General features: G+C 47.5%; 2 protein-coding genes across 10 annotated transcripts; both read left to right on the forward strand.

Annotated features, from left to right (window-relative positions):
* Positions 1 to 3,079: 3,079 nt before the first annotated feature.
* On the forward strand, positions 3,080 to 9,605 carry LOC106750201. 6 transcript variants are annotated; one of them, XM_014630359.1, is made up of 6 exons: positions 3,220 to 3,295; positions 4,071 to 4,473; positions 4,971 to 5,455; positions 6,447 to 6,724; positions 6,824 to 7,174; positions 7,266 to 9,605. In XM_014630359.1, exons 2-6 carry the CDS (start codon positions 4,463 to 4,465, stop codon positions 7,920 to 7,922), a joined length of 1,782 nt encoding a protein of 593 aa, XP_014485845.1. In that variant the 5' UTR covers positions 3,220 to 3,295; positions 4,071 to 4,462; the 3' UTR covers positions 7,923 to 9,605. The 6 variants fall into 6 exon arrangements, with proteins under 6 accessions (XP_014485847.1, XP_014485845.1, XP_014485843.1 ...); XM_014630361.1 differs by lacking the exon at positions 4,071 to 4,473 and having other exon boundaries at positions 3,080 to 3,295; XM_014630357.1 differs by lacking the exons at positions 3,220 to 3,295; positions 4,071 to 4,473 and adding an exon at positions 3,478 to 3,739.
* A 452-nt stretch (positions 9,606 to 10,057) lies between these two features.
* Positions 10,058 to 12,653, forward strand: LOC106750200 (CUE domain-containing protein 2). Of its 4 annotated transcripts, XM_014630356.1 has the most exons (5): positions 10,189 to 10,265; positions 10,969 to 11,060; positions 11,469 to 11,805; positions 11,887 to 12,060; positions 12,163 to 12,653. In XM_014630356.1, exons 1-5 carry the CDS (start codon positions 10,251 to 10,253, stop codon positions 12,421 to 12,423), a joined length of 879 nt encoding a protein of 292 aa, XP_014485842.1. In that variant the 5' UTR covers positions 10,189 to 10,250; the 3' UTR covers positions 12,424 to 12,653. The 4 variants fall into 4 exon arrangements, with proteins under 4 accessions (XP_014485840.1, XP_014485842.1, XP_014485839.1 ...); XM_014630354.1 differs by having other exon boundaries at positions 10,058 to 10,193; positions 11,469 to 12,060; XM_014630353.1 differs by having other exon boundaries at positions 11,469 to 12,060.
* Positions 12,654 to 13,983: the final 1,330 nt, after the last annotated feature.

A 13,983-nucleotide genomic window follows, 5' to 3' on the forward strand; every position in this document is an offset into this window, starting at 1 on the left:
TGCGTGTTTCATTACGCTAGAGAATAAAGATAAAGGGCGCGCGCACATCGCCGCAATTGTTCCGTTTAGCGTCATCGTATTGTACATCGATACTTTGCACAACGTCAATTTCTAACAGATAGAAGCAGCCAGGTTGTCACACACACACACACACAACACACAGAGTACGCGCGACGTTGCTGATGCGAGCACCGGTATGTTAGTCTAGCTAGCTCGGTTTTTCCCCGGCAATGTAACAACGCTCGCTAAATAGTAACCTCACCATCCTCGCAGCACGACGAAGCATCCGAGTATCCGTCGTGCCTTTATATTGTCGGTATCTGACATCCCTTTCTTTTTACTCTGTGACGTAAGATACCTAGATAGATATTTTGCTACGACCGCACGACGACTCACATAGTTAACTCACAGGCGTAACAGAGGCGACGATTGCTACGATTTAGAGATAAACACGATAGGAAGAGAAGAAAGGAGGAAGGAGGGGGGAGGGGGGAGAGAAGCCGCCGCGATCACGTAGAACGGTTATATCATAATAGGCGCACGTTAGCGTTAGAACGAAGTACGATTACCACCGTATACAGCGTTTTTTTGATAAACTGCCACTGCTGCGCGGAAATTTTAGCCACGTTTAAAAACCGTGTCTCGTCCGGAGAACAACGAGAGAGAGAACGGAAAAACGGGGCGCGTAAGAGAAAAAAAAAAGATAGAAAGAGAAAATCTTCCCTTGTTGCAAACTGCTCTCGAAGAGCTAACGCGCTACGTTACAGACTACTACAATTAATGAAATATCTCTATGTATCTTACACGCGTAAAATCGTTGTCACAGGATCAGTGTGCGACGAATTTTGAAGGCGTTGGCAATGGTCCGCCGCGACGAGTGGAACGATCGCCCGAGAGACCGGTCAGCCGATCGATCCGCTCCGTGGAGAGAGAGAAGCTACGTGGATGCGGATAAACCAAAGTCGGATAACAAAATTTCCTCGAGTCGCCGAGATTCATGTACATAAAATAAAAAACGAAAAAAAAACAATTCATCGTGATCGGTTGAGATGCGCGCGCGTTACTACGCCGCGTACGAAGACACGCAAAAAAACGTCGACTTCACGTTCCATCCTATGACATATCGTTGAATCATTATAGAAAAAGATACGAGAGAGAGAGAGAGAGAGAGAGAGAGACGATGATTACGCATCGCGCTTTTGCCGATGCCTTCAAGATGACGATCATATTTATGCTTCGTGTATTATTATTTATTCAGCGTATTCTTGCGTAAACGAAATATTTCACTGCTGCGCGCAGAATGATTTTTTTTATTATTCATCCAAAAAATCGGAGCGGGCTTCCCCTTGTGTTCTCTTCTTGCGGTCGTTGAGAGACGAACTCCGCTCGTCGGATCTGTTGGGAACGTGAGAGCATTCTACTCGAGAGAATAGATAAGCATGAAACGGGAGATAAATCCCACGTTAAAATAAATTAACAACGCGAAAGAACGACAAATAATTCTAATTTTTGCGCCATTTAATGAGAGAGGGGTAGCGCTACGAAGGTCACCATCTGCTAGTCTCATCTGTATTGTTACTCGGTCACACACAGTGCATACAAAAACAATATTTAATATATAATTAATTTAATTAATATTATACTATGTGCTACTACAAATTACATTAAAAACGATGAACCATTATGGGAACGAGTGTTTTTAGTGTATCTTCCTCTTCAATGTCCTATGGAGCCTTATGCCGTTTATTTTTATGTTAATTTATTGATTTATTCTTCTCAAGGAATTTAACTAATTTTGATATATAAAGACTAATAAAAATTAATAATTAAGATTGTAAAAGCCTCGAAGTGGAATCATATCGCGCCAGATAACCACTGGCTAATATAAAAATAGGTAATATAAAATGTGTACAATTTATTTCAAATAGAAATAACATATGTTCACATACTATTTCACTTTATCTCAATTAATTTATATTTCCCTTTCATACGATCATTTAATAATTACTTAGTGATTATTTTCAGCTTTGGTTTTCAAAACACTTTTTAAGGAAACTTGGAAGAAAAAAAATAAGTTTAAACGCATATAATTTTTTTCCCCTTTTAGACCTCGCGTTTCTCTTTTTCCGAGAAATCATGTCAGTGCATCGTTACCAGGTGAAAATAACACTGCCGAAAAACCTTCCGTACGTTACGCAAGATGAAACAAATTACAGAGATGATGGACCAATATTCGTATATCCTATCATTCATCGCTCACAATAGTCAGCGATAGTTACCTCGATATTATCGCAGAGCGCGTTTCTCCCGATCAGATTACCTGCTGTGTTCAGCTGCATCATGTCGCGCTATCTACACTTGGAACAAAGTGGACATACATTTAGCGTTCGGCGGAGGGTGAAGACTCGAAAAGACGAGAACCACATGCGAGGAATGGTTGGTTGAAGACAGATCTACGCGTCTCTTCTTCAGAGCCGAGTCGGTCGCGCGATCTCGCGCAAGTTCACGAACTTAACCTAACCTCACACCGAGCCGACCCAACTCGACCCGAACAAACCGACGATTGCCGCGCGCGCTGTCGACTCTCTCCGATCGATCGGAATTGCGCGCGCGTCGCCAGTGAGCGGATAACTTCAGGCCGGTTAGTAAGTCTCCAGGCGCGCGAGAGAGAGAGCGAGAGAGAGATAGAGATGCCGAGCGCAGCGCGCGCACGCCGATAGCAACGCGACGGTCGACACACGGCACGGATAATATGCGTCGACGACCGGCGACGCCGTCGCACATGCGCGCCCCGACGCGCCCCTGTTCGTTCCACCGATTTCGATTTTAGTCACTCCCGGGTTCGGCTTCGGAGAAAATCGCAACCGCGTGCCGCCGACGCCGCCGCGTAGTAGCTACGGGTGGGCCGCCACCCAAAATTTCGGTATCGCGCACGATCTCTCTCTCTCACTCACTCACACACACACACATACACACAAAGGCCTCTCGCGATCCTGACGCCGGCCGAGGCAGAGGGTGGCGCGTCGACGATGATCCTCATCTTGTGACTTTTCAGCGAGATAGATATATTCGTAAAGAACGCCGTGAGAGAAGAGGGAGAGAGAGGTGGACAAAGAAGGAAAGAAAGAGAGAGAGGGAGCAGACAACACGGACGAACACGCGCGATCGTCGATTTCCACGTACCTACGACGATATCGCGCTCCTCATTCGCTATCCATTGCCGTCGAGCCGCGCCGGGAGAGATCGATCCGATCGTGCCTCGATTATCTCGGCGATTAAGAGAGGTACTCGGGAGGTAAGAATCTCGCGCGCGCGCGACGATCGTGGGGGGCAACAACGCGATGCAGCGCGGCGCGACATGACGCTCAGCCAAGCCACGAGCTGTGTCTCTCTTTCTCTCTCGAAAGAGAGAGAGACGGGCCGAGAATCGATCGGGAGAGCAGTGCGTCGCGAGCGATATTCGTTTACAGCGCCGATCGCCGCGCGTGAGAGAGAGAGAGAATATCGACGTAGCGCGTGTTTCTCTCTCTCTCTCTGCTCGCGCAGAGAGCACGGCTCGTTCGATGGCGAACGTCGTCGTCGTCGGATATCACATTCCCTCCGATCGGGGGAGGATCCGCTTCCACGGCTAGCGTGGCTCAATGTGTCGCGTGCCCTCCTCCTCGTTGCCGCTTTATAGCCGGTCGCTGCAACGCCTTCCGCGAGGAACGGCCAACACCGTGGCGTACGCGCGGACCGAGTGGGTTGCGAGAAACGCGCGCAGAGAAAGAGAGAGAGAGAGAGAGAGAGAATATATGTGTATGCATGTGGTAGCTGTGTGTAAGAGAAAGAGCGGGAACGAGCAAACGAACGCAAGGGCAGCGTTTTGCGAGGATCGCGATTTTCGAGCCGTCCGCTGGGAACGATCACAATTTCGCGTCGATACGCATCGAAAAAAATCGCTCGTCACCCACCTCTGTCGCTAAATCGCGCGGTCCTACGCACACGCGCGATAAAACGCGGAAGAGAAAGAGAAAAAGAAAGAGAGAGAGGGAGAAGCAGATCTGTTCCTTTTGCACTTTCTCCCTTAGGAGTAGAGGAAGGGCGAAAACGAGCGTCGAAGGGAGAAGGAACAACGCAGTTTCAGTGCAGCACTGGCGTGCACCGAAAACGACAGGTCTAAAGAGAGAGAGAGAGGGAGTGAGAAAAGTGGCGCGTGCAGAGCGGAGCGAATGCGAGCCAGTGACGTAGCGAGAATCGCACGCTCATTGGTTTTTCTCTATTCTCAATGTACTCGGAATATTGTTGTTTTTACGGTTTGTGGTGCGCCGAGCACGTGCCTTCTTTTGGTGTTGACATTTAAGTCGAGGAACGGCTGGACGAGGACGGACGGGCACTTGATTTCAGCCTCGCGTCCCCGGGCTGTGCCGTTTCCTAACCTCCTCGCTAACGTTTCTGGAAAACGGGTGATTTCAGCGTCTGAATGCAAACGAGGTACATCCGAGACGACGACACCGTGCGTGAACTCGTGCGCGTGAAACTCCCCTGTAGGCCTTCCGCTGGTGAAAAAAAACTTGTCGCGTTAACCTGTCGTTGTCGTCGTCCCGGCGCGATGTTTCGGCATCGAATCTCACAATGGTTTCTCTCTCTCTCTCTCTCTCTCTACCCATCCTTCCTCCCTCTTTCTCGATGTCGGGCTAGCGGAGACGCGCGCGCGGTTTCTATAAAAAGCGCCGACGATAATCGCGTCGTTCGGGCGATCAAGTATGCGTGCAGTGTCGTAGCCACGCGGCGACGGGCCCGCGGAACTTGCCGTCCAACGCTTTTCCGTAGAGAAACCACGACGACGACAACGATGCTTCCCGCGATCCCGCGTCACCGAAATTCCGGCAGAATCGCGGCGTGGGGGCGGGTTTGTTTTTCACTCGCCGAAACGTGAACGACGATTCGACGTTCCTTTTTCAGACGTAACACGTTTTGTGTTTCCGCAGACAATACCCGGTCGACTCGTGTCGTGACCCAATAGGGGCCAAGCACATCGTCATCGTGACGGCCTCCACGGACGATATCAAGGAGGACTTCGTGATGAAGCAGGAACCGGAAGACGAGGAAGACTGTTATCTCGACGACGACTCGATGCCGGCATCCTCGCCACCGCCGCCGCCGACGGCGCGCACACATTCGTCGACCCTGCTACCGACGCAGTCGTCCTCCTCGTCGTCGTCGTCGTCGGCAGGTAGACACGGCGTCCACCGCGTGCGTTCCCACACCGGCAGCCTGCGCGCCATGGCGAATCCGAGCGCAGTATGGGCGCACTTCGACCTCTGCGCCAACGATCCCCTGCGCGCACAGTGCCGTATCTGTGGGGCGGTTGTGGTCCGGGGCGGTGCGAACCCGCGTCAGTGCGGCACGACGAATCTCCACCGGCATCTGCGAGTGCATCACGGCGGCAGGTTGATCGGCAGGCGATATCACGGTGATGATCGACATTGCGATTTCACGCACGCATTTTACGCACGTGCTCTTCCTCCTCCTCTTTTTCTGTCTTATGTATGGATTTTGGATTCGAGATCCAGAATTTCGAATTTAGCCCTATGCGTATATTCAAACGTTCGAGGAATCGCTCCTTTAAGAGCGTGTGCGTGTGTGTGTGTAATAATTTTACTCGAAGGCCCGTATTCTGAATATACTTACAACGATGTTAGCGCTCTAACGAGTCAACTTATTGGTAGTTCTGAATAAGTATCTTGCTGCGAAAACCTGTAATTATCGATTTTCCCTGTTACAAAGTATTGTTATCACGTTTACGATATAAGCGATACTAAAAATGCTCGTATGTCTTGTTGGTGTATTAACATCGTAAGCGCATTCCGAATACGTGCCGAAAAGTCGTATATTTCCTTCGGCTACTTAATAATGAGCGAACGTTTCTTGTCAACTTCCGTAGATATTGTTGTAACTATTTCTTCGGATCTTATATCGGATCGGTCGGAAAGTTGGATTCGATCTTTGAATGTCAGCCTTGGTTCAATGGGAAGGAATTATCCACATTTGTTCACAGTACCAGCGCCGGGAAAAGGAAGATCATACATGAAGTTTGCTTACATATGACTGTATATGATCATATATGTCCATGATGAAAAAATACTGTTTACAAATAACATGTAAATACAATTGAAGTAAATGCTTCTGTAGCTACTTGTGCTTCTGACAGCGTGTGATATCGATATTTAATTAAATGACGTAACATAATATTTTTCGTATGGACACATACGATCGTATATGTAATCACATATATGAGCGAAATTCATGTACGGTTTTACATAATTATACATAATCATATATAATAATTTTTTCACCGTTAGTGAATGGAACACGGAGCTTACAGGTCCTGCATGCAAGAACTTACGCGGCACCGGCAACTGAAGTCAGCCCTGACTGAGACGCTTTTGTTTATCTGTTTGTAGTGATGCAGTCAACCTCTCAAGGGAATGCGGCCGCTAAGACTATAAGGATAGCACAGTCTTTGGTGAGACCGCAGTTTCGCAATATCGCGCCAGCACCGTTGTCTCAGCAGCAGCAGCAGCCGCAGCAACAGCAGCAGCAACAACCGCGGCAAACGAAGACTCTTGTATTGAAGACTATTCCGTTGAAGGTGAAGCAGGTCGCACCTACGACTATCAAGATGCCATCACGGCAGAGCAGTGGATTGCCGCACAACATTGTGCACCAACAACCCACGGAAGTACGTAGATTCCACGTAAAACGTTATATTTCCCCTTATTGCGATTACGTGTTAACACGATGTTCCACCGAACTTGTATCTTCCTACATCATTTTTCAGGTTTGCTTGAGGTGGAACAGTTATCACAGTAATATGCAGAACAGCTTCCCGTCGCTGCTGGACGCGGAACAGTTTGTCGATGTGACCTTAGCGTGCGAGGGACGTTCTCTCAAGTGTCACAAGATGATCCTGTCCTCTTGCAGCGACTACCTGGCGGATTTGCTGCGGGAGAACCCGTGCCAACATCCCATTATCTTGATGAAAGATCTGAAGTTCTGGGAAGTGGAGGCGCTGGTTAAGTTCATGTATCGCGGAGAGGTCAATGTTGCCCACGATAAGCTGCCGCAGTTATTGAACGCCGCCGAGGCGTTGCAAGTAAAAGGATTGGCCGGTCCGAGTCCATCGTCCCAAGTAAATCAATTGATGCAACTTATTATAATTGAATCTAAATACACACACACACACAGTGAGTAAAAATTCGCTCGTATTGTTTCGCCGACAGAGCACAAAGCCACCGCTACTCATACCTCAGTCGAAGCCATTGCCGTCGCAACCTGTAGTTCCTAGAGGCATTACGGAATCCAAAGAGAACAAGGCGTCACCTTCGGGAGGTGGAGTGTCCACGCCTTCTAGTCCTAAGCGCGCACAGAAGCGGCAACAGTCCGAACCCTTAGAACCAAGGCCTTTTACCAAAATACGTTTGCAGCGGCCCGTTACGCCGTTGTCGCCGTGTCCTACCGTGAAAATGGAGCCCCTGGACATACCCCTCAGCCCGACCGAGTTATTCTCCGAGGGCAACGAGGACGCGGTAACACCGTCCCCGGATCTGGACAACCTCATGAGCCTGCACGAGGAGGACGACGATCCAGGCGGCGAGGAGATGAACGACGAGGTCGGGAGATTACATTTTTGCGAACTGCCAGCTCCGCCGGACTTGAACGACAGCGAGGACCAAATGGAATTTGTACCAACCGACTTCCTCGAACAGCAGCAGCAAGAGGAGGAGATTCTCGAGGAGGCAGAATCGAGTTGCAATAAGGATAACGATAGCAGTGGTAGTAAAAAGGATTCTCCCGATTATACGTCCGCCGACGAGGCCGGGGAAGATGACGCGGCGGCGAGCGAAACGCAGCCGTCGAAGGAGAAGAAAGTGACATAGTAAGATACAGGATACTTTTCAGACGTAACGATCGTATGGAACTGCATGACGACAATTAATTTAAGTGCGAGTTAACGTATAAGAGATAACCGTGATCTGGCTTCTCGAGATTTTCACGATTTTGAGAGTACATATTCTTTACGGTGACGAGCGGCCGCACAAACACCATGGGAACGAACATGTGTGTGTGTGTGTGTGTGTGTGTGTGTGTATATGCGCGAGATTCTATTGTCGTTCGAGAGAGTTTCATGAAATCAACGTAGATTCTCTTTTCGTTTTTCAACGTGCACGAAATAGAGAAATATCGTGTTAGATATTACCGTAAAAATATGTGCAGATCGTTCTTATGCATCGGCCATCATATATACCTTAACATTATGTACATTTAGGATTACTTCAGAGGCACGTAGGCTATGCATCCATTGGATACGTCGAGAATATTTCTCAAAGTTATACGGTTAGCGGTGGCTCTGTGACTAACATTAAGTTTGTTGTTGAAGAGAGCCATCAACCTCGTAACTGAAAGGAATATTTTCAACACATCTAACAGAATGCACCTATAAAAGTATATTGGGCACTGCTAAAAGGCCGCTCTTGTAGAAGACCTCTTGTAGGAGACTTGATTAAAACGATCTGTGCCACAGGCGATTTTTCTTCAAAACTTTTATAAGGAGCAACCCTTCTCTGTATATATGTAACTCTATGGATAAGGTTGAAGTTATTAAGAAATTCTAATGAACTATACTTACATTGGTCTGCGCTTGAGGGAATCTGACCCGGGAAGCGGTGAATAAATTGTACTTTAATATTAACGATAAGTGTTAAGGCATATATAATGTCTGATGATTCCGACGGAATATTCATTTCGCGTTAACGGAAGCATAAAATTACAGTTTTGATGAAAATATAATTAATAATGGAGAAGATGATCGGTACGATTAGTGGCAATAGCGACTATAATTAAACCGAAATTGTTTCTATCACAATGTGAAGGGGAGGCTGAATTCTATTCATGCAACTGTGTAAATAATGCGTACGAAACACGAAGAGATCGTTATTTTTGGAATGTATGTATTGAGTATACTCGAGAACGTTTGCCGTTTTATCTTCAGTCTTGTCGTCGTCAATCAGGTTTTCGATAAGGGACTTCCTATTTTTATTAATGTACAGCATTTGACAAGCCTTGAGAGAAAAAGGTGTATGATATGTTAGAAATATTTCTCCGCTAGTCCAGTGCATCTTTTTTTCTTTTCATCGCGTACGTATTTATTTCAACATCTATGTGTGCTAACTTCCTATATACATATATATATATATATATATATATACGATACGACATCCGATATAGAGACAAGGCATTTATAAGAATTAATAGTACCGCTCGATATTATATCGAAGTACGTATATTCGTTCAGTCGTAAGTGGATGCGATGAAGATTTTACTTTGTATGAGGGAAAATTCGAATTTTAGACTTTAGAGTTGTCTTGTAACTTATTTCGTCTATAAAGAAAAAAGTCGAATGTATCGTGCGTATCAATTAATTGTGAATTGTAATTATTTGCTGTCTTGAATGCGAACGAGCGACATGCCTGTTGTTGTGTAAAACCGTGCGTGATTGGAATATAGTGTGTAAATTGTAATGTATGCAGATACATTCACAAATAAACAGATATTGTAACTTACATCGTTACGAATATACGCCTAGCGCGCGTGTTCGAGGACGTAAGTCTGGAACTAAAATTTCAGCAGGGTCCGCAATGAGAATGTAACCCTTAAGAAATTGACCAATCGCATCCGATTATTCTCCTCATATTCGACTGTGATTGGTCAATTTCTAAGGCTGCAAACACCTCGTATAGACCGAAACTTATGAATTCGAACTAATGTAGCGCGTTATCGCCGACTCGAATTCAAAAGCATTGAACTCTACGTTTTTCGTGAAAATCGAATTACTTATCAACATTATCGAGTTATCATTAAACGAAGCAACGAGCGGAAAAGATATCGAGTGCGCGAGAATTTCTCTATCTCGCGGTATACGTATTTCCGCGACACCCGATTGTTGTACCAGCCATGTATAAACAACAAATAGCAACGGGAGGTTCACACGTGAGGCGCTAGGCGGCGCCAGGCGGCTCGCGTGCGTCCGCCCCTCCCGTCGCTCCGAACTGTCAAATCGACGAGCGTTGTTTGTATACGAGATCGATCTCGGGGGTTCGGCGTCGATCGCAACCCGAGGATCTCGATCGTGGAACAGCCGAATTAGCCAGGTCAGATTACGATAGCGGTGATCGCGTCCTCCCCCCGCCCCCCAGTTCCTCTGCGCGATGCCGCCCTCGGGGGTGAGAAGTGCTTGCATGGGACGACGACCGGCCCGCCGCATCACCGTGCCTGCGTCACCGTGATCCCCGGGACTTGTGTTAACCCTCGCTCCTTTTTTCTCTCTCTCTCTTCTCTCTCTCTCTTTCACTTTCCTCGAGAAATCTCCTCTACCTCCCTCTCTCTCCTCACCTGTCCTACCTGTTCTTATAGCCGAGCGAATATGATATCCTTAGTCGCCGCCGGCGATCGACCGTCCGGGCTGAAAAATCAGCCCCCTGGCTGAATCGCTCGCGCTCTTCCTCTCCCTCCTCGAAGGAGGGTTAACGTATCGTCTTTTTCGCGAGTTCTCCGCGTTCGGGCCGCGCAAGGGCCGCGAGGGAGACCTGCTGCCCTCTTGTTTCCCTTAACCTATATTAAAGGATCAATGAGTGAACGCCACCGTTGTGCACGTTCGCGCGAACGCACGTCTGCTGCTCGTCGGATCGCGCGCGCGAGACGGTGAGAGAGAGAGAGAGAAAAGCGTTGGGGCGAGAGCGAAGCAATCCGCGTCACGCCGCGAACGATCTCGCGGGCGGCGCGATTTCGGCAAGTGCGAGAAAGAGAGAGAGAGAGAGGGAGCGCGCGCGCGGTGTTCGGCGGGCCCGAACATTGTTGTCGATACTCCCCTGAAAATCTATCTCCTGGACAGGTGATAACGAAGTCTTAACGATCTCACGATTGCAGATGATGAGTCGTACGATGGACGAGAAGGAGGAACTGGTAAAGAAGGCCTTATTTAGTTTCGTTAGGAAGCAGGTGCCCACTGCACAGTTGAGGTACATAGACACACACACACAGACCTCTTTTCTTTTTCTCGTGTCCGGGAAAGCGGTGAGAAGAGCTCCGAGAACTCTGTTAATCTCTTTGACATCCTAGTCCTAGTTTATAATAAGTATTTTGAGCTTTAAGCCTTGAAAAATTGACCAGTCACACGGTTAATTATTCCCTTCACATTCGATCTCAAGCGGGGTCTGCAATGAGAATTTAAGGCATATGACTTAAGAAACTCATAATTGGTTTATCTTCGTTAATTCGACTGTGATGCGTCAATTTCTCAAGGCTTACAGCTTAAAGCATCTATGGTAGACCAGGACTTGGAGAACCGCTGCGAGATGAGAATATCAATGTAACCAATGATGGACCACTCTTTATTATTCATTCACACGGTCAATCTTGCCTTTCAGCTTAATAGACGACATTGTGCTCAGCTATGTAGTGAGTATGGTGGAAGAGAGCGCGCTGGAGGAGAATCTGGACGTGGACGGACTGTGCGAGATGGTGTCAGCCTGCCTGCCAGAGTTCTCCACCATCGAGAAGGAGGCCGTGTCGAAGTGGCTGCTGGACGTGGAGAGTAAATTGAGACAGGGTAGCAAGGAGAATGAGAGTTGTCAGCCGCACGATCCTCTGAGTCACATCAGCTTGACCGCTCTCTTGCCGGCCGGTGCGCAGAGAATGCGAGTCCATCATCTGTCGGAGACCAGCGACGCCGGCAGCGACTCAAGCGGGGAGTACTTCTCGGAGGTAAAGAGAACGCTTGACGACCGAGTCGACGCACCACCGGTCGCCTCCCTCGCTAACGACAATTCCCCGTTGTCGTCCCAGGAGTCCTCTTGGCACCAGGTGGCCCTGCTGCAAGAGATGTTTCCGGGCGCGAGCCCCGCCGAGGCCAGGCACTGCTTAGCGGTCGCCGGCGGCGACATAGCGAAAGCCGCGCAGCTTGCGCTGCATCGTCAGGAGGCCGGCCAGAGTATCGTGAGCAACCTTACGTTTCTAACGGTGAGTCGTCGTCGTCCTCCTCCGTTTTCCCAATAATATTCCTTCCGTTGTTTCGCGCCGAGTCAACGTGTATTGAACGACGGTCTCGATTTTTGTTTCCAGCCGAACGGCCGCAACAAGGCCAGGGTGAACGACGAGGAGCTCAAGTCCCGCATCATAGCGCGGTACAGTTACGTCGACAGGGACGACGACTGCCGCGAGCATCGTCCGGTCGCGCCGAAAACCGAGCCGAAGAAGCTGGTGCGCTACCTCGACAATAAGATCGTGAGCGTGAAGGGCGAACGTTACACGGAAGTGCGACGGGGCGGCGAGGACGAGGACGGTAACGAAGGCGGCAGGAAGAGGGGCCACTGCCGTCCGTAACCAGTCCCTCTGCCTCCACCCCCCGATCCACCCCCCTGGAGGCACTTGATTTTCGATTGAAAACCTTCGAACCTATTAGATATTTTCCATCTCACTTATATAAGGGACAAAAAACGCATAGGCGAGATATTCGAATTTCAACAGCAACATCAACAGGCATTACCACATTCTCCCCCTTACTTGACGTCTGATTTCACGTTTTGACGCAGCCTGCGCGCAACTCCCCCCCCCCCCCCNAATCTCTTCTATCACGTAGTCGTTAATTTCTTCATTATTCGCGACACGGCAGGTTAGTGATAGAGTTTTGTACGTTATCCGTGTTAATGTATGTGTGTGCGCGGTTAAACGTTCAACGGACGTCCGGCGATTCATTTTCCCGACATGGATTGTCCGATCGAGCGTACAATGGCCGTCGAGTTAGTCCAGATGGTCTGCGTTCGCAATTGGAACGCAGGTGGGATCGGAACGCAAATCGAGCGGCTAATGTCGCGTTATATATTGTCATTGATTGAATATTTATCGCAGACGCAGAATAGCTTATCAGAAGACTCGAAGGAAACTTTTCTTTTTCTAGTGTGTTTTAGTACGACCAACATCGATCGATTGTTTTTACGATGTTAAGGCACCTTGTCGAACGTGCTGCTCTTTTGTTAGAAATATTTATCCGAGTCGTTATTAATTTGACATTATCGAGATTCTACAAAAGAATTACGCGCACTTGGTTTCAGTGTATATTTTGAACGGTTCTTTTCTCTTCGGCGCGGTTCGTGTTGAACGCAACCGACGCAGGTCCGAGGAGGGAAATCCCGCCGATCAATTCCGAAAACCAGGGACGCGTCGACCGCATTTCGGGGAAACGGAGTGTTCGAACTTGTCTTGAAACCGAGCGTACATATACACTTGACTTTAGGAAGGACGTTTGTTTTTGAGTTGTTATGTAAAAATATTTTGCATAAATGTTTTATTATTTAAACAAGCTGGCTATTGTAAACTCGGCATTTGACTTAATATCCATTCCTCTTACTCTACACCCGATAATAGTCATATATAATTGTATCTCCGCGTCAGGTTTATTTATTTTATACATATACAAAACTTATAAATGAAAGAATACTCTATCTCCCTTTTTTTTTCTTTCATTATATGTATAGCGCTGAATAGAATTACTCGGTAGCATCCTTACTTTGTAAATGAAGAGCGCTTTTAATCGCCGATCATCATCTTGTATACTTTCAGAGAGTCGAAGTTGCTTCACCTGTATGTAATAATGCGGATTTTGCAAAGGATATTTTTTATTTTTTCTCTTTTTTTGCGCCTGCATTAAATAGCGGTGAGTGAGCACTAGCGAATGAGAAGTGATTTATGAGGATATATTTGAAAATGTATTTAGTCATATATCTATATATATATCTATATCTATATATATATATATATATATATATAGAGAGAGAGAGAGAGAGAGAGAGAGAGAGCAGCATTGTCATCTAACAAACTACACTTTTTTCAACCGCACTACAGTGAACTGTACTATATACTAGATACGATAAAAACGAGAATTTT

Source organism: Dinoponera quadriceps, unplaced genomic scaffold (genome assembly GCF_001313825.1).
Source record: "Dinoponera quadriceps isolate SergipeBrazil2010 unplaced genomic scaffold, ASM131382v1 scaffold5109, whole genome shotgun sequence".
NCBI lineage: Eukaryota > Metazoa > Arthropoda > Insecta > Hymenoptera > Formicidae > Dinoponera > Dinoponera quadriceps.

What these genes read in the sequence shown, in the direction of transcription:
- LOC106750201 (XM_014630357.1), top strand. Translation starts at nt 3,642, where the DNA reads ATGTGTCGCGTGCCCTCCTCCTCGTTGCCGCTTTATAGCCGGTCGCTG. An exon ending in TGCACCAACAACCCACGGAA is followed by an intron (nt 6,725 to 6,823) that starts GTACGTAGATTC and finishes ATCATTTTTCAG; the next exon opens with GTTTGCTTGAGGTGGAACAG. An exon ending in GTCCGAGTCCATCGTCCCAA is followed by an intron (nt 7,175 to 7,265) that starts GTAAATCAATTG and finishes TTTCGCCGACAG; the next exon opens with AGCACAAAGCCACCGCTACT.
- LOC106750200 (XM_014630353.1), top strand. An exon ending in GTGCCCACTGCACAGTTGAG is followed by an intron (nt 11,061 to 11,468) that starts GTACATAGACAC and finishes CTTGCCTTTCAG; the next exon opens with CTTAATAGACGACATTGTGC. An exon ending in GCAACCTTACGTTTCTAACG is followed by an intron (nt 12,061 to 12,162) that starts GTGAGTCGTCGT and finishes TTTTGTTTCCAG; the next exon opens with CCGAACGGCCGCAACAAGGC.